General features: G+C 40.4%; 1 protein-coding gene across 1 annotated transcript in view; it reads right to left on the bottom strand.

Annotated features, from left to right (window-relative positions):
* Window positions 1-720: 720 nt before the first annotated feature.
* LOC309569017 (uncharacterized protein) overlaps window positions 721-20,086 on the bottom strand; it is a 44,343-nt gene continuing 24,977 nt past the window's right edge. Inside the window, exons 9-13 of the mRNA XM_082274778.1 lie at window positions 16,947-17,090; window positions 11,529-11,642; window positions 6,889-7,035; window positions 4,966-5,109; window positions 721-954 (exon numbers count right to left, since the gene is read on the bottom strand). Coding sequence (XP_082130904.1) covers window positions 836-954; window positions 4,966-5,109; window positions 6,889-7,035; window positions 11,529-11,642; window positions 16,947-17,090 — 668 coding nt within the window. The 3' untranslated portion in view covers window positions 721-835. The remainder of the gene's footprint in view (window positions 955-4,965; window positions 5,110-6,888; window positions 7,036-11,528; window positions 11,643-16,946; window positions 17,091-20,086) is intronic.

Here is a 20,086-nt window from a genome sequence, read left to right as displayed (position 1 = left end):
CTCCTGATTGGCTGACTGATTTTGAATGACAGCCACTGGAGCCAATGGTGCAGCGCCAGTGTCTCAGCCAATCATGAGGAAAAAGCTGAGGGACTTGTGGATATCGCTGGATGCAGATGGGGCTCAGGTAAGTATTAGGGGGTGCTGGGGAGGCTGCTACACCCAGAAGCTTTTTTTTTTTTATGTTTCTGCATTAAGATAAAAAACCTTCTGCCCTTACAACTCCTTTAATGCATTCTATGTATAAAGGTAAAAAAACCTTCTGTGTCAAAGAATCCCACACTCACCCCCCTTATATTTACCTGAATTCAATCCAGTGCTATGCATGGGAGAAGCGGCTCTCTCCACTCTCTCCCTCCCCACTGGACAGACTGATAGCAGTGGGAGCTCCTGCTGCTGTCAATCAATATATGTGACAAGGAAGTGGGGGGGGGGGGGGCTGAGCTACACTGTCTGTGTCAATAAACACAGACAGGACAGCTAGGAAGTGAGCCAGTAGAGTTTCCCCATAGCAGCTTTCTAATGGGAGCATATGGGAGTTGGGGGGAGGAGCCAGGAGCACCAAGAAGATGGGGAAATGCTGCTGCCCTGTGCAAAACCATTGCACAGAACAGGTAAGTATAACATGTTTGTTTGTTTTTTTGAAAAAAAAAAAGCTTTACATTCACTTTAATAATTTATTAATGATTACAGAGCAGTAAAAATGTATATATATTTAGACTTTATGGTGATTGTTTCGGATGGCGGTGGCTGCAATAAGAAGAAGAGAAATTCTGCCAACCCCATTGGTGGGGCTGTGAATGCTGTGTCCTCCACTGCTGGGATTCATTGCTCCTTATGCACAGGTAAAGCGATGTTCATATTCTACATTGTTAATGGTCATGAAATAATTTTGGGCATCGCACAGTGCCTTAGTGCCACAGCCGCGGAACGAAAAAGCCGCTGAGTCATATTCTGTAGAAACAGACAAATTTTACACAGTTATACCTCCAAACTTACAATAATGATCTTTAATATAGAGCTAGTAGCGATGAGTCACCTTTAACAAGACCGAATGTGCTATAAATCAACTCAGTATTCACAAATTCCACGATTCTAACTATCATTCTCTAAATCGCAATGCTAAATAATGTCAAATCAATGGATTTCAGTAATCTGAAATGACAGGCCTAATGCCTTATGCACACAGGACATTTTACAAACTCTTCTAGAAGCCTTACCTCCTGGCAGCAGCGTTTTGGCAGAAAAAAATAAAAAAAAAAGCCAAATGCTTGTTAAAGTGTCTAAAGCTTTTACAAACTTTTAGACATGTTTACAGGCCTCAATAGCTCATTTAATTGCCCAGAATTGCAATTCATTGCCCACAATAATCATTTATTCTGACCATTTAAATTAATTAACTCTCAAGCGCTAAACATGCCTCGTGCTTAGGCATGTTTAGACTCGTTTAGCAGCATCAAGCGTTTTTTCTGCCAAAACTCTCCTGCTCCTGGTGTTTTTTTTTCTTCTTTTTTTAAATGCCCCTAGTAAACCTAAATGTGTTGAGCTATCCAACAATCAAAGTGCATATGCATAAATAAATATATGAAATTGCATAAAGTGGAGATTGCAAAATAAACAATGTATTTATATTGTGTAATATATGTATAGTACAATCTTATTACACAATTTATATTGTGTAATATACAGACTTGTATAAAGTACTCGAAATTTCTACTTGAGTAAAAGTACAAGTGCTCGATCAAAAAGTGACTTAAGTAGAAGTGGAAGTGCTCGCAGAAAAAGTTACTTAAGTAGAAGTACTAAAGTATTCAACATTTTTTTTACTTAAGTACTGCAAGTAGTTTTTTCAAAAAATTTGCTACTTAAGTACTAAAAGTAAAAAGTACCAGTAGTTTTGAAAAAAAATTTCTACTCCAAGTACTGAAAGTAAAAGTACAAGTACTGTGTTATGTAGTTATTAAAGAAAGAAGTCAAAAGTTTGAACATCATATTGTTTTTTATTATTTCAAATGATTTATTTAAATGATTAACCTGTGTTTGTTAGTAGTTTCTTGATGCACTTTAAGTGATGTAGCACCATTTATTTGTTTGTTTCATATTTTCTTTTTATTGGAAAGATTTGGTATAGAAGCTTTTATTATACACAGCCTTTATTTTCGTATGCGCTGATTTACAAATTACATTATACACATTTTTTGAGCTTTATGCAACCTGCCATCTACTGTTCTGGCAGTGGTAATTTTTATAATTGTAACGAGTAACTATGTAGCACAAAAAAAAATATCGGAGTAGAAGTATCGAAATCATCGAAAAAATGTAGTGAAGTAAAAGTAGAAGTAGGAGAAAAAAATTCTACTCTAGGAAAGTACAGATACCGCATTTCGGTACTTAAGTACAGTACTTAAGTAGTTCTACTTCGTTACTATACATCTCTGGTAATATAGGTATGTATATATATATATATATATACACATATACATAGTGTAATATTAAATATAAATGCTCAAAATACAAATCAATAAATTGTATAATATAATATATAATATAGTATATAATATAATATATGTATAGTACAATTATATTACACAATTTATATTGTGTAATATAGGTATGTGTATATATATATATATATATATATATATATATATATACACACACACACACACACACACACATATATATATATATATATATATATATATATATACACATATACATAGTGTAATATTAAATATAAATGCTCAAAATACAAATCAATAAAAGAAGTCATAAAAGTGCTCAGAGAATCAATTCAAATAAGTCCCACATGATCAAAAATAAAGTGCAAATTTCATAGAAAAATGAATGTGCTGATAAATTTTAATAATCAAGCAAAGTACGTGACACTCTTCACCTAGGTGTGCTCCACCATTCACAAGCTGCTTACCAGTTCTTAAGACCTTTGCCCCAGTAAAGACGTCCTATAGGACGAAACTCGTCAGAAGAGTTACATCGGTGACGTCATCACACCTGCCAAGGCATAGATCCAGAACTACTAGCGATTTATCTGCCCATGTTTGAAAGTAATTTTAACTTTATTAAAAGCTTGATGTATTAACTACTATGCTATGGGGTTGATTTACTAAAGGTAAATGGTTTGTGGACTGTAAGTACACCCACAAGGGGAACATGCAAGGAAAATAAAAATAACAGCATTTTTGCTTTTACATGATTGGATGATAGAAATCAGCAGAGCTTCCCCTCATTTCAGACCTTCCCCTCAGATCTAGAGCAACTGCACTTCCAAGTGCAATTTTAGCGCACAATATATTTGCCTTTAGTAAATCAACCTCCCTGAGATACCATCTTCCTCTTGCCCATTACTGAGGTTCATATACCATGTTGTGGATTGCTGGGGCCTGCGAGATGAGTTCCATCCGAAAGCGGGGGCCATCATCCATCCATTCTTGTGGGTTCTTTCCCAAAGCACAGCCAGACTTCCTTCTTTTGAGGTCTTAAAAACTGGTAAGCAGCTTGTGACTGGTGGTACACACCTGGGGGAAGAGTGTCACTTACTTTGCCGGATTATTAGAATTTATCGGCACATGCATTTTTCTCTGGACTCTGCACTTTTTTGATCACGTGGGACTTATTTGATTTGATTCTTTGAGCACATATATGAAATCTTTATTGATTTGTATTTTGAGCACTTAAATGCATACATTTTCATATATTTATTTATGCATTTGCACTTTAATTGTTTGGTAGCGCAAAACATTTGTGTTTACTATTTACTTCTATTTCTATGTGGATATTTGTTGAGTGTAGCTGAAGTTTATGTATATTCTATTTTCATTTTTAATTTTTTATGTATTTTCTATTTTCATTTTTTTTTTATGTATTTTCTACTTTCATTTTTTTATTTTTTATGTGTTTTCTATTTACATTTTTTAATCTTTTCTGTATTTTCTACTTTCATTTTTCATTTTTTATGTATTTTCTATTTTCATTTTTTATATATTTTCTGTTTTTATTTGTGACACCTAGCGCAATTATTGTTTAATTTTTTGCTCTAAAAGCTCCTGCTGCTAAGTGCCGTTAAAAACCTATGGACACAGATTAACATGCAGGGGGGTTTAGAGGCAGGGGGAAAAAAATGTGTGACGCCCCTAGAAGCAGCTGCAAAAATTTCCAGTGTGCATGAATTCCTTAATGTTCTAAGAATTCTCTGACCTTGTGAATTCTAGTGTTGATATTGTGTGGTCTATGTGCTGTGCCGAAATGCACCTGTGATCGTGTATATTTGAGTGTGCTGTCTGCAGAGGAGGACTGAGCTAGGGGGCAGAGGGGCAATTGCCCCCTGGGCCGCTCTGATGCCCCATGAAAAGGCTGCACTGCTTCTGCCACAGATATGCCTAAAGGATTCCTGGTGAAGAGAAGTAAAGAAGTCCCCACCACTGACCTACTGAGTGGGGGATGAAGACAAGGACAGAGCGCAGGACTCCCCCCCCCCCCCCAGCATGGATCGTGTAAACTGTGTCTAAGCAGAGGCTGGTTCCATGCCCTACTTGAGACCCTGCTCCCTTGTCCCAGCTCCCCCCAACAGCCCCCTGCTGGCCAGGTTGGGAACCAGGATTCAGCCAGGGAGTAGAGAGTACCTAGAGCAGGGCTTTAGCCTGGAATGGGGGTCATAAGGAGGACAGAAAGAGGGAGTGTGGGAGGTGGGCTGAGTCGCTGCACTAGGGGCCTCTGGTTTGTACTTGCCTGCCCCCTGGGCTGAAAGTTGCCAGTCTGCCCCTGGCCATCTGCCTGTGCCGTAACTACCATGAATGTCAATTTGCTACGAATTCTGTGACATGGTAAGGTCTAGTGCTGAGACTGTGGGATCCGTGTGCTGTGACTGAATGTGGGCTCTGTCTGTGTGCTGTGCCAAAATATACATGTGATTGTGTATATTTGATGAAGTCAAAAAAGTAAACTTACCTGAGGTCATGATCAGTGCATAGTTCACACATTGCTTCTCATCTCCCCGGCACCCCAGGGTGTCATTGCTCTCACAGGAGTCAGAATCAGATGATAGACACGCTTTGCATTTCACTCCATTGGATTTCTCTAATTTAGTTTTCCCTGCACAATAATATAAGTATTACAATGTTAGAGAAGTTTATTTAGGGAGGAGCTCTGGCCTAAATCTTTTTTCTTGTTTTTAGTTTTGAAAGGAACTAGCAATGGATTTTACTGCTATCTGTGTACATAATGGAGATATGCTGCCCTTCTAACTTTTAATGTGAACTTAGAGCAGGTACAAAGGAAGAGTAGAGAGAGAAGAGTGCTGAGACCTGATTTGAATATTATCTCTGCTTGTAGTGTAAATTTGAAGATGAATTTGTCCATAGTGGCTGTCACTACAAAGATCAGTGAGGTCTTGTTTTGAAGCTAATTTTCATTGTCTATAGCAAGGCCATGGGTCCCAGGAGCAGCAAGGAAGCACTGGTAAGGTGAGTAACAGCGGTTTGGGGACGGGAGCCTTTCCTTCCTCTTTCTATTTCTCTTTCCCTTCCCTTCTTATCTCCTCTCCTTTAATTTTGGCTTTGGTACTTGCCCCCAATGGCAGTTCCCAGTTTCCTATACTGATAGTTTGACAATAGCTTGCGTATTAGCCCTACAAATGGCAAATCATGTTATTCAATTGTCTATAGCAGGGCCATGGTTCACAGGAGCAGCAAGGGAGCACTGGTAAGGAGAGTAAAGTTGGTTTGGGGAGGGGGGCCCTGTGGCCCACTGAGCATTCATCTTCAGTGGTGTCTGTCCCTGTTCCTCTCCTCTCCACTTCCCCTCTCCTCTCCTCCTTCAATTTTTGCTTTGGTACATGCCCTCTATGCAGTGGCCAGTTTCCTATACCAAAAACTTAACAACAGCTTGTGCATTAGCCCAAAAAATGGCAAATCACGTTATTCAATTGTCTATAGCAAGGATGTGGTTCACAGGAGCAGCAAGGGAGCACTGGTAAGGTGAGTAAAGATGGTTTGGGGAGGGGGGCTCTTGTGGCCCACTGGGCATTATCTTCAATGGGGTCTATCCCTGTTCAAACAAACCTCTCTTCTCATCTCTCCTCTCCACTCCTCTCCTCTTTCAATTTTGGGGATGGTACATGCCCCCTATGGCAGTGCCCAGTTTCCCATACCAATAGTTTGACAATAGCTTGCTTATTAGCCCTACAAATGGCAAATCGCCTTATCCTTTCCTTTCCTCTCCTCTCCTCTCCTCTCCTCTCCTCTCCTCTCCTCACCTCACCTCACCTCACCTCACCTCACCTCTCCTCTCCTCTCCTTTCCTCTCCTCTCCTCTTCTCGCCCCCTATGGCAGTGCCCAGTTTGCCATACCAATAGTTTGAAAATAGCTTGCTTGTTAGCCCTACAAATGGCAAATCATGTTATTCAATCCTGGCCAATTGTGGAACTAATCCAAAATTGTAAAAATAAATACAAATTTAATAAAAGTATCTGTCTCTAAAAGTTCCAACACACAATGTGCATATGGCTGCTGTGAGTCCAACCTTTGATAGAAAGGGGGCTTGGTTATGCAATTCATAGTTTTGGCTCCTGTGACTTGGCTGACCAAATACAAAGGCTTGAATAGTAATATGGGTCTTTCCCTATTTCTGACAATTAGATGTAAACCCAACCTCCTCCCTAGGCCCCACCAGGATAGCTGTACTGAAAAGCACAGCTCTCCTTTAATTTATGCATTTATGCTTGAAGGCAGGAGGTAATAAAAAAAAGGGAAAAAAATACACACATAACTATAACTATATATATATATATATATATATATATATATATATATATATATATATATATATATGTATATATATATAAAGAAAACAGAAGGTGGAGATTTCCTTACATGGTGCTATTGGAGGTATACAGGCGTCTTCTTTGCAGCAACTTGTTCCTGTGGCAATTCTTTTGCCGGTTACACTCATGGTTCCAAAAATATTACATTTGTCCTCCGTAACACATGATCGGGCAATGGAATAGGTTTTGTTTCCAGCTGAAAATAAAAAATAAAGGTGCTCAAAGGAACCAAAAAAAATTTAGTGCTGCTAGTTGTGTGCACCACTTAGGATTTGTATTACAGATTACTCTTAGTCCATGCTACCTCAACACTACTACACTAAATATTCAAGGCCGAGCCTTCAGGGATTGCAAAGGAAAACTAATAAAAAGTTTCCTAAACCAGAAAAAAAGACATCATCTGTATTAAAAAAAAATTATATTAAATCCCAACTGAGGTCACCTACATACTGTACATTCCAGGGGGACCTAAGCAAAAGTATTCAAAGTCTTATAGTTGGTTTTCTTTAACCACTCGACCTCTGGAAGATTTAGCCCCCTTCATGACCAGGCCATTTTTTTAGCGATTTGGCACTGTGTTACTTTAACTAACAATTGCGCGGTCATGCAACACTGTACCTGAATAAAATTTGATATCCTTTTTTTCCTCACAAATTGAGTATTTTTTTTTTATTTTTTTACAATATCAACGAAAAAAGACTGATACTTTTTAAGAAAAAAAAAAAACTATATTTTTTTTACTTTCTGCTTTGAAACATATCCAATAATAAATGAAATAAATACAATTTCTTCATAAATTTAGGCCAATGTGTGTTCTGTTACTTAATAGGATTTTTTTTTAACAAAAATAAGTAACAGAACACACATTGATTAATTAGTTTGCACAAAAGTTATAGCGTCTACAATCTAAGTATATACTGGAAGTTGTATTTATTTATTTATTTATTTTTTTCCAAAAATTATATTGAAGAATAATGAGAAAACATAACAGCAGATGCAATGTCTATTTATTTTTATACTAGTAATGGTGGCAATCAGTGACTTATAGTGGGACTGTGACAGACACTAATTGACACTTTTGACACTTTGTGGGAACCAATGACACTAATACAGTGTACTAATGACACTCGCCTAGGGCAATCAAAGGGTTAACGGTGTGCCTAGCCAGTGTTTTTGTGTACTGTGTTAGGTGTTTTTACTAGTGGAAGTAATGGATTTTATTCCCTGCTTTGTAGGGACACAAGATCCATACCTTTGACCATAACATTTCAGACACAGAGGGATACATTTTGGCCAGCCGAGTTGGCACTAAGTACCAACAGATGAGCACCTTTAAATTTGCCTATATCAAGTCAAAATTCAAGATACCCTTATATGACTTTAGGAAATAATTACGCCATAACTCTGTGTCCCTTTCCTTACCCAGATCAGTATCCCAGTCCACAATGTAAGAGAGGCTAGACAGAGAGCCCAGTAGTAGCCCATAAAACAGGGAGATACCCCCACGCTGATCTGCATCCTGCGTTCACCATTCATCATATGGAGTCACTTGATAGTGGTCCGGCTTATCCGGCCGGAGAGATTGTAAAAAGTGTGAAATTTGAAAAAAAAAAAAGAAACGCTCTGACTGAGGCATTTCAAGAACCTCCATACAATGCTATGCTATGAGGAAGGCGTAAAGCTGAAACGCGTCAGCACTTGTCATGTTGTCACCGCTATCCATATTGGAATAAAGAATTTTACTTGGAAGAAGACTTTTCATGTGCCGGCTTTATTCATATAACCTCCATACAATGATGGTACCCTGCGGGTAATAAATTTCTCAATTCTGTATAGTCCCTTGTCTAACCACCACTTAAAAGCCCTAATGTTCTGCCGTGGAGGTTAATTCAGGTTATTAAACAAATTAGTTAATGGGAAGAAAGGAGAGACCAAGTCACTGTTAGTGCAGAGCTTATCCCACAGTGCCACTGAATGGGAAGGAGAAGGAGCCAGGATGGGAGGCCGGAGTCTAGTAGGGCTCCACAAAAGAAAATCCAACTTAAAGCCTGGAGTCGCCATTCCTTCCTTCCATATGTACCCAGTCTGGTTTAGCCTATAGAGAATATACTACTGAGAGTTGTGTGAGGTAAGCCACCTGGCAGTACCAAAATAAGTCAAGCAACCCTAACCCTCCCTGAGTCTTAGAGTAAAATAGAAATTTCCTCGAGAATCAATTTCCTCTATTGACCAGTGGCGGCCGTTGCATTGGGGCCTAATCTGCATGCAGGGCGCCGGACGCATGGAGTTCAATGGGGTTATTTTTTCGTCTGAAGCACGTGATTAGAGGCAAAGGCTCTAATAGGCTGCAGAAAAGGGTGGACCCGTGGCGCAGAGCAGTGCGCCCCCCAGGCCAATCAGGAAGTGGGTCCGAGACCCGTTTCCTGATTGGCCGAAAGGCGAACCTTTGCATTTGGCCAAGGAGGAGGAGGAGGACTCGGGAGACGCGGAGGACTGAGGAGAAGCCACCGCTGCATCAGGTAAGTGCACTGACTGGTCTCTCTGCATGCTGTGCTAACTCTGTATTGAATGGGGGCACGCTGTGCTAACTCTGCATTGAAAGGGGGCATGCTGTGCTAACTCTGCATTGAAAGGGGGCACGCTGTGCTAACTCTGCATTGAAAGGGGGCACGCTGTGCTAACTCTGCACTGAAAGGGGGCACGCTGTGCTAACTCTGCATTGAATGGGGGCACGCTGTGCTAACTCTGCATTGAATGGGGTCACACTATACTTTGATTACTGAATGCCCCTTTCACACTTTTGTGACCTCAAAGTCATGCAATTTTTTGCCACAAAGCAATGCCTATTAGATTTTTCTGTTTGCGCCCCCCCCCCCAAAAAAAATTTTGAGCACCAGCCGCCACTGTTATTGACCCATATATACCGTACAAACTTTGCCTGAAAACGATCAAGCACTGAACAGGGCACAGGTATTGACAGGGGCCTAAAAAAAAAGATTCTTGGCAATAATGTAATTTTAACTGTATGAATTCTACCCAGCCAGGATAAGTTATGTAGGGACCACCATTAGAGGTCTGCCTCCAATTTATGAGACAGGAAGGATCATTACATTTATATGAAGAGCCTATAGAAGCCATCAACTGTACCCCTAAATATGGAATATGAGTAGGATTCCAATTGAAAGGGAAGTGGTCCTTAAGGCAGACAACCATATCCTCGGGGACATAAAAAAACATGTGCCACAGACTTTGCCAAATTGACTTCCAAGCCTGATACCCTACCAAAGACTTGGAGCAATCATGGGAGAGTTCAGGAACAACAAATCACCTGCAAACAGCACACATTTATGTTCCTGCTCCTCGCAAAGCACCCCCTGATGTCTGGGATGGTCCGGATGGCAACTGCCAGGGTCTTGATAATGATTGCAAAAATTAAAGGGGGCAAGGGGCAGCCCTGCCTTGCATCCAGTGCTATAGAAATGGGGAAAGAGAATTGGCCTTGCAGCCACACTTGAGAGGGATTCCCATCCCATCCGGACCGAAGCAGAGAAATCAGCGTCCCCACGTATCCTGAAGAGCTTGAATCGTTTTTATGATTGCAAGTCTTTTTAATCCTTTATTATTAATGAAATTAAACGTTATTACACCATGGAAGCCTTTCTCTTTTATTTTTCCTGGATGTGAATCCTTGAGGCAATGTGATGGAGATCTAATACATCCTCCTCCCTAGTACTGTGTGTGTGGAAATCACTTCTGATGTGGCTTTACATTTATAACGGAGACACATGGTAATTTGTGAGTTATATACTTACAGAACCTCTGGTAAGTGAGCATTGCTACTTGTGGTGGATTTGATCACATCAATCTTTGTGGGAGTCCCTCTGAAGATCGATCCACAAACTTCACGTGTGAATCACAAGCACAATAAGGACTATAGCAGGGAACCTCAAACTACGGCCCACCAGATGTTGCGGAACTACACATCCCATGGAGGCATTGTAAAACTCTGACATTCACAGATATGACTAGGCATGATGGGAATTGTAGTTCCTGAACAACTGGAGGGCCATAGTTTAAAGACCCCTGGACTATAGAGTGCATGTATATTCTTCCACTTTGCACAAATGTGGAACTGTGGTGATCCAAGGACACTATTTATTTATTTATTTATTCAACACACCATATTGTATTTTTAAGCACTATATATTTTATATTTTATATAATTTATACATTATTTAATTATTTATGCATTATATTACTCAAATATCATGGTTTGATCAATTTATGCAACTCACGTTAGTATGCACAATTTTTTTATGAATCCTTTACGAGCCTATGAATTTATTAACACCAATTGTTAGTTTATTATATATTATTATATGTATTATATTTATTTATTGGAACTTATTCACTTTAAATTATAGCGCGGTTTGCCAGGGGAGCGATTGGACCAGTTGGCAATTGGTTCTTTGGAATTGTATATTTCTGGACTTTTTGTCTTTATAACCAGCAGCTGTATTTGTAGTTTAGAGCACATTAATATTCATCCAATTTGCGCAGTTTGTGGTTATCTATTCCACCTTTAGACCTTATAGTGCTACACTCAGTTTCCAACTCCTGGGTTTGTGATGGGTTTACCATAATGAAGTGGTTCAAGAGAGCGAAGAGGAAAAGGTTATTTTGACTTACCAGAGGTGGTTATTCTGTATGAGGATGCACAGACATGATTTGTAGGGCAGAATTCTAGTACACCTTCACATTCTAAAGAATCAGCTCTACAGAATACACACATAAGAGAAGAGCCTGCAATATAAAATAATTATTAAAGGCAAAAAATGTATTCAGAAAAAAAAAAAAAAATGTCAAGACAACAAGTAATTGGAAATCTCTCCAACATGGGAAAAAAAATAAATATACCAAAAAGAGAGCAGGATAGAACTTTTTACGCCCAAAACACTGTGACACCACACATAACTACAAAATTAAAAAAAATAATATTTTTTTTAAATAATTTTAAAATTCCAATACTTATTTTTTCTTTATATATAGAAAGAAACATACAAATATAAAAACTAATAAACATATTATAATAGATTAACAGTGTTTACCATGCGTCCCCAAAGTTTTGACCCTTGAGGGAGCATGTTAAATACTGTTTATCCATTATAATAGGTTTATTAGCTTTTATGTTTTTTTATTTCTATATCAAAAAAAGTATAGGAATTTTTTAATCTATGTGAAACAACATATATTTATTATTTTTTAATTTTGTAGTTATAAGTAAAGGGAAATCTCTCCAACATGGGGAAAAAAATAAATATACCAAATAGAGAGAAGGATAGAACTTTTTACTCCCAAAAAAAACTGTGACACCACACATAACTACAAAATTAAAAAAATAATAAATAATATTTTTTTCAAATAATTTTAAAATTACAATACTTATTTTTTCTTTATATATAGAAAGAAACATAAAAATATAAAAACTAATAAACATATTATAATAGATTAACAGTGTTTACCATGCGTCCCCAAAGTTTTGACCCTTGGGGGAGCATGTTAAACACTGTTTATCCATTATACTATATTTATTAGCTTTTATGTTTTTATTTCTATATCAAAAAAGTATAGGAATTTTTTAATTTAAGTGAAATAACATATATTTATTATTTTTTAATTTTGTAGTTTTATAAGTAATGGGAAATCTCTCCAACATGGGAATAAATAAATATACCAAACAGATAGAAGGAAGTGCAGGTGGAAAGGGCCGATACCCAGCAGTTCCCTGCTTTTACATCATAGAGCAGTTGCCTATGTTTGGAACTTTTTATGTACAGTATGCCAACCTACTATGGAGGTTTTTCTAATAAATATAATACATTTTTATGCTATGAGGAGCTTACTTTTCTCTCTTCTTTCTCCGCTAATAAACCCGGCCACTGGAATTATCAGGGACACCACCACAAGGAAAAGACACAGAAGAACGGCCGGAGGACACTCCTTGGGACCACTTAAGCGATATTTGACTCCTTTTGTTATATAACAAAAGGGCTGGGTCTCCCATCCCACCTTGAGACCCGAGCAACCAGCCGGCACATTCACCAGCTAGCCAAAGACCCAAACAAAATTTGGCTCTGATTGGGTCTCCAATGTAAAAACTTGGAAGCAATGACATGACATCACTCCTGGATACTGGAGCCTTAACCACTTAAGCCCCGGAAGATTTTACCCCCTTCCTGACCAGGGGGTATTTTGCGATTCGGCACTGCGTGACTTTAACGGACAATTGCGCGGTCGTGCGACGCTGTACCTAAACGAATTTGACGTCCTTTTTTTCCCACAAACAGAGCTTTCTTTTGGTGGTATTTGATCACCTGTGCGATTTTTTGATCACGCGCTATAAACAAAAAAAGAGCGTCAATTTTGCAAAAATAACAATATTTTTCACATTTTTTTATATGAAATTCCCCCCCAAAAAAAAGTAAAAATCAAAATTTTTTGAAATTTTCGGCCAATTTGTTTTATGCTACATATGTTTGGTAAAAAAAATCGCAAAAAGCGTATTTTGATTGGTTTGCGCAAAAGTTATCGCGTTTACTAACAAAGGGAAAGATTTTTGTCATTTTTGTTGTTTTTTTTTTAACGCGTAATGGCGGCGATCTGCGATTCTTTTTGCGGTACTGCGACATTGGGGCGGACAGATCGGACCCTTGACTGACATTTGTGACACTTTTGGGGTTACCAGTGACATTTCTACAGTAATCAGTGCTATACATATGCACTGTTACTGTAAAAATACACTGGTTGTGAAGGGGTTAACTTTATTTGGAAGGGAGGGGCTGTGTGTATCCCTAGGGGCGTGCTTTCTACTGTGATTGGCTGTGGCTTGAGCTGTAAGGACACTGATCAACGGATCTACATACTAGATCCGTTTGATCAGTGTCTTTACAGCGAGGAGAATGACAGGCAGCTTGTTTACACAAGCTGCCTGACATTCTCCCTCTCCCCCGCCGATCACCGAGTGACCGGCGGACATCGGGTCCGCTGGTCACACGCGCGGGGGGGTCCGTGACCACGCGGGAGCGGGAGCGCGCCTCCGGGGGCGCGCGCTCGCTCCCTAGACCCTCACAAGCTAGTGACGTAGCCCTACGTCACTTTGCCTGTGAGGGGCTGACTGCCGACGTAGATCGGCGTTAGGCAGTCGGCAAGTGGTTAAAGGCACCAGATTTAAAAAAAAAAAATAAATTACAGCATTCAAAACAGCCAAACTTGGCATTTTGAATACTTTTAAGTGCAAAGGAGGGATTTGGGGTCTTTTAGACCCCCAGATCTCTCCATTAAGAGCACCTGTCACTGCCTATTACTGTCACAAAGGATGTTTACATTCCTTGTGATAGCAATAAAAGTGATTAATTATTATTATTATTATTTTTAAATGGATAGTGTAAAAATAAAAAAAATTAAATAATTAAGAAAAAAAAATTAAAGCGCATGTGTTCAAACTATTGATAGACCGATATCGTTTTTTCATTGCCGATACCGATATTTTGGTCATCGCGTATCGGTATCGGCCGATATTTTCGTAAATTTAAAAAAAAAAAATTTTTTACTTCACTGGTACTTTTGTGGAGGGATCTGGGGGTCTAAAAGACCCCAAACCCCTCCTCTGCACTTAAAAGCATTCAAAATGCCAAGTTTAGCTGTTTTGAATGCTCGCATTTGTTTTAATCAGGCGCCAGTACCCGGAAGTGATGTCATGACATCACTTCCGGGTTTTTGCATGGACACCCGATCAGAGCCAAATGCGGCTTTCATCGGGTCTTCTGCGGTTGCGCAGGCTTGTTGCCTTGGTCTCCCGGTCGGACGGGAGACCTGGGCGAGACGCGGAAGGCGGCGGGAGGGGGGACGTCCCCTCCCACTCCTTGTAATGACAGCCGAGCGGCTTCTCAGCCGCATCAGTTGTTATTACAAGACAGCCGACCGACGGCTATGGACACTGGTACCGGGGGGTGACTCTAGCTGCAGGCATCACTCCGGTACAGCACTTTCCCGAAATATCGGCAATATCGGTAACCTTTGTGGGCCGATTCTGATATATCGGGGAAAGTGCATATCGGCCCTCGATATATCAGCTTTGCTGATAATCAGTCGATCCCTAGTTCAAACCACACATGTGAGGTATCACCGCGATTTCTAGAGCGAGAGCAATAATTCTAGCACAAAACCTCCTCTGTATCTCTAAACAGGAAACCATTAACATTTTTTAAAGCATCGCCTATAGGGATTTTTAAGTACCAAAGTTTTACAGACATTAACGAGTGTGCGCAATTTTAAAGCATGACATGGTATCTATTTACTCGGCATAACATCATCTTTCATATTATACAACAAAAATTGGGCTAACTTTACTGTTTTGTTTTGTTTTTTTAATTCATGAAAGTGTATTTATTCCCCAAAAAATTGTATTTGACATAAAATGATGCAATGATCGCCATTTTATTTTCTAGGGTCTCTGCTAAAAGAAATAGATATAATGTTTGGGGCTTCTAAGTAATTTTCTAGCAAAAAAATACTGATTTAACTTGTAAGCAACACATGTCATAAAAAGGCTTGGACTGCAAGGAGTTAACCTTAACTGTATGCAAAGCCAAACATTTTCGTCCACCTTTGGATAGAATTTGAAAGATTCAGCACTTTTGTATGTTTTTTTTCTGGCTTTTTGCTGCTTATATCCCATCTGGAAATATTAACCCTTTCTATTTGTCCTGGCGACCATTGTCTCATGTACAGAAAATGATGGGAAATCAAAGAAAAAAATTGAGTTGTCACAGGAACAGGAAGGGAAAAACTTCTAATGGGTAAACCTGTTCTGGTGACAACTGTTTAGGAATGGGTATCAACAAGCCAATGTGTCAACATCCAAGAAACTAGACTTTTCAGAAATTCAACAATACCACCCAATATGTTTTCCAGGAAAAGTGCATGATAAGAAAACACAGAGCTGATATTGAATGAAATCTGTATATGTGACATAATGGGGTGGGGCCTCCCGGTGATGTCACCGGGAGGCCACGCCCCTGATGGCTATATAATAAGCTGCATAGACCGGAGAGCGGCATAATCGACGGAGACAGCGTCGGAGGAGGACCGGAGGAAGAAGACCAGAGGAAGAAGAAGAAGAGCAGAGGAAGAAGACCAGAGGCAGAAGAAGAGAAGAGGGCAAAAGAGCAGAAGAGGGGAGGGGAGAAGACCAAAAGAGCGGAGAGGAGAAGACCAGAGCGGAGAAGACCGGATGAAGATTTTTAATAAACTTTTCAAAACGTCTTCTGTCATTATTTAAATACACTGCCTTTTTATAGGGTGAATGGGTACGGGGTACAATGTACCCTATACCCATGCACATAGGGAGGGGGTCCGGGATCTGGGGGGCCCCCTTGTTAAAGGGGGCTTCCAGATTCCGATAAGCCCCCTGCCCGCAGACCCCCACAACCACCGGCCAGGGTTGTCGGGAAGAGGCCCTTGTCCTCATCAACATGGGGGCAAGGTGCTTTGGGGTGGGGGGGGTGCAGAGCCCCCCTGCCCCAAAGCACCCACATCCCCCATGTTGAGGGCATGTGGCCTGGTATGGTTCGGGGGGGTGGGGCCGCTTTCTCGTCCCCTCCCCTTTCCTGGCCTGCCGGGCTGCATACTCGGATAAGAGTTTGGTATGGATTTTGGGGGGGACCTCATGCCATTTTTTTCGGTGTGGGGCTACCCTCAAATTCCATACCAGACCTGAAGGGCCTGGTTTGGAACCTGGTGGGTCCCCCCGCAGTTTTTTTCCCATTTTGGCATGGAGTTCCCCCTCAAGATTCTCACAGTGCAAGTCGCACTGCAAGTCGGATCATCCTGATCAAACTTGCGATGCGCCTTCCATTCAAATCAATACGCTCCCATTGGAAACCATTGGTTTTGAATGGAGGCAGAAAAAAACTCTGCTAAAAGCGACGTGGCCAAACGTGCAATTATGCATGTTTTTACAGCTGCTTTTTCCTGGCGTTAGAAGTGGCTCTGCAGCGCGTGTTTTCTAACCAGCCGTGTGCATGAGGCCTAATAGTTTTTTCTTACCTGTTGAAGGTTGGTCCTTGGGTTTTACGATTTCAGTGTTACAAGAAAAGTCCATGTTGATGGAAGTAGGGTCATTTTTGTAGGAATAGCTCTTTATATCACAGATACTTTGAGTAGAACAACCCATTGCACTTTCTTTCAAACCTTTAAAAACCAAACAAGACACAGAGATTAAACCAAAAAATAAAAACGTAAATTTTTACAGCATACCAGTTCTTAGATTTGGTGGCTACAGCAGTTTTATCAGACATTTTTTCCTTTATTTTCACCTGGTGATCCTGCCAGTAGGACATCTCATGTCTTATGGTGACAGTACTCACTCACTGCCCTGTAACTATGGAGGAGCAGCATTGCCACCCTAGAACAAGATTAGAGATAACGTTATGTTTCTGTAGTCCTCAGAGATAGCTAGGAACAATGTTAAGCCCCGTACACACGCGTTGAAAATCGGCAGGGAATTTTCGTCCGACGACCGATCCGCCGATTTTCGGCTTGTTAGTATGATGCTTCCGACAACCGACTCCGACTTTTCGTCCGAAAAAAATCTGGTGTGCAGGCTATAAAATTTTTGTCCACCGTCAAAACACGGCCGATTTTCGTGCAGTCAGTACAGATTTCGACAGGGAAAAATATAATGAGCAAGTCTGGGCATGCTCAGAGAAGAAAGAACACAAAGAAAGCAAACCAACACATGACATCACTTCTGAAGTAGAATTTTGTCGAGCGAGAAAATTTGTGTGCAGTCTAGGCACATTCCAACCAACAAAACACCACTCTGGACAAAAGATGGATGATCGGTCGGCCGATAATCGTTGCCTGTGTACTAGGCTTTAACCACTTTAAGACTGGAGGATTTTGCTGCTCAATGACCAGGCCACTCTTTTCAACTTGGCACTGCGTGACTTTAACTGACAATTGCGCAGTCATGCAAAGCTGTACCCAAACGAAATTTACATCCTATTTTTCCCACAAACAGAGCTTTCTTTTGGTGGTATTTGATCACCTCTGCACTTTTTATTTTTTGCTCTATTAATAAAAAAAGCGAAAATTTTGCAAAAAATTTACATTTTCTACATTGACTGTTAAAAAATATCCAATATATAAAATTTTTGTCATATATTTAGGCCAAATGTATTTAGCTACATGTCTTTGACAAAAAAAATTCTCAATGAGCTTATTTTTATACACTTTAAGACCGGAAGATTTTAACCCCCTTCCTGACCAGGCCATATTTTGCGATTCGGCACTGCATTATTTTAATGGACAAATGACCGGTCTTGCGACGCTGTACCCAAACAAAATATACGTCCTTTTTTTCCCCATAAATAGAGCTTTCTTTTGGTGGTATTTGATCAACTGTGAGATTTTTAATTTTTGAAAAATAGGGCGACAATTTTGAAAAAAAAAAAACAATATTTTTTCACATTCTGATATATAACATTCCCAAAAAAAATTAAAAAATCAAATTTTTTTAAAATTTTAGGCCAATTTATTTTCTGCTACATAATTTTGGTAAAAAAATCACAATAAGCATATTTTGATTGGTTTGCTCAAAAGTTATCACGTTTACTAACTACGGGAAAGATTTTTCATTTTTATTGTTTTTCTTTTTTTTTTACTAGTAATGCCGGCAATCTGCGATTTGACAGATCGGACCCCTAACTGACATTTTTGACACTTTTGGGGGGACCAGCGACATTACTACAGTAATCAGTGCTAAAAATATGCACTGTTACTGTAATAATGACACTGGCAGAGAAGGGGTTAACACTGTTGGTGATCAAGGGGTTAAATGTATGCCTCATGCTTACTGACGTGTGTGGGGGAGGGGGGGTTCTGTGACACAGACAGAGATTGCAGGTTCAGCGATGCTGAATCCTGTGATCTCTCCCTGCCTTTCACAGAGAAGATCCGCCCGCTTTGTTTACACAAGCAGGCGTATTTTCTCACACTTTCCCCGACGATTGGGGAAGAGAGGCGGCGGAACGGTGCAGCTATTATTCTGAGACACAGTCATATGATGGCACCCCAGAACAGCCTCCTCGCACACCCGCGGGGGGCATGCAGTGTGCCGATCGTGGCCGCACCGTGTTGCTAGGACACGACGCGACCCCGATCTTGGTAAAGAGTCAAGGACATGACTCTTTACCCATGTGATCGGCTGTGTCCAATCACATGTAAATGAGGAAGTGCCGTCTATCGGCTCTCCTCGACTCACACTGTCAGAGTGTGTTGTGAGGAGAGCCGATCAGCGGCTCCTCCTCAAAGGGGAACCTAGAAAAGGTAATCAGGGCAAGAACAGTGCCCACCATCAGTGCCCACCTTTTCCACCATCAGTGCCCATAGTGTTGCCAGTCAGTGCCTGCTCATTTGTGCTGACCATCAGTGTCCATCAGTGCTGCCCGTCAGTGCCCATCAGTGCTGTCTGTCAGGGCCCATCGGTGCTGTCTGTCAGTGTCCATCAGTGCCCATCGATGCCACCTTTCAGTGCCCATCAGTGCCGCTTATCAGTGCTCATCAGTACCACCTATCAGTGCCACCTATCAATGCCCATCAGTGCTGTCTGTCAGGGCCCATCAGTGCTGCCTGTCAGTGCCCATCAGTGCTGTCTGTCAGGGCCCATCAGTGCTGTCTGTCAGTGCCCATCAGTGCCGCCCATCAGTGGCATCTATCAGTGCCCATCAGTGCAGCATATTTGTACCTCCTAATCAGTGCCACCTCATCAGTGCCCATAAGTGCCACCTTATCAGTGCCCATCAGTGCTGCCTAATCAGTGCACATCAGTGAAGGAGAAAAATGTATTATTTTCAAAATTTACTGACAGAAAATTAGAAAAACGTTTTTATTTTTCAAAATGTTCTGTCTTTTTTTTTTATTTTATAAATAAAAAAACACAACGGTGATTAAATGCCACCAAAAGAAAGCTCTATTTGTGTGAAAAATAAAAATGATAAAATGTCATATGAGTACAATGTAGCATGACCGCGCAATTGTCATTCAAAGTGTGAGAGCGCTGAAAGCTGAAAATTGGCCTGGGCAGGAGGGGGGGGGGGGGGGGAGTGCCCCGGTATTGAAGTAGTTAAGCACATTCCCAATTTTCAGTGCATCCTACAAATGAGTCACCAGCCCCTTCCGAGAGA

Source organism: Pelophylax lessonae (genome assembly GCF_965119305.1).
Source record: "Pelophylax lessonae genome assembly, chromosome: 12".
NCBI classification, from domain to species: Eukaryota; Metazoa; Chordata; class Amphibia; order Anura; family Ranidae; genus Pelophylax; species Pelophylax lessonae.
The sequence above is the reverse complement of the archived record's forward strand: the minus strand, read 5'-3'. Positions and strand labels throughout refer to the sequence as shown.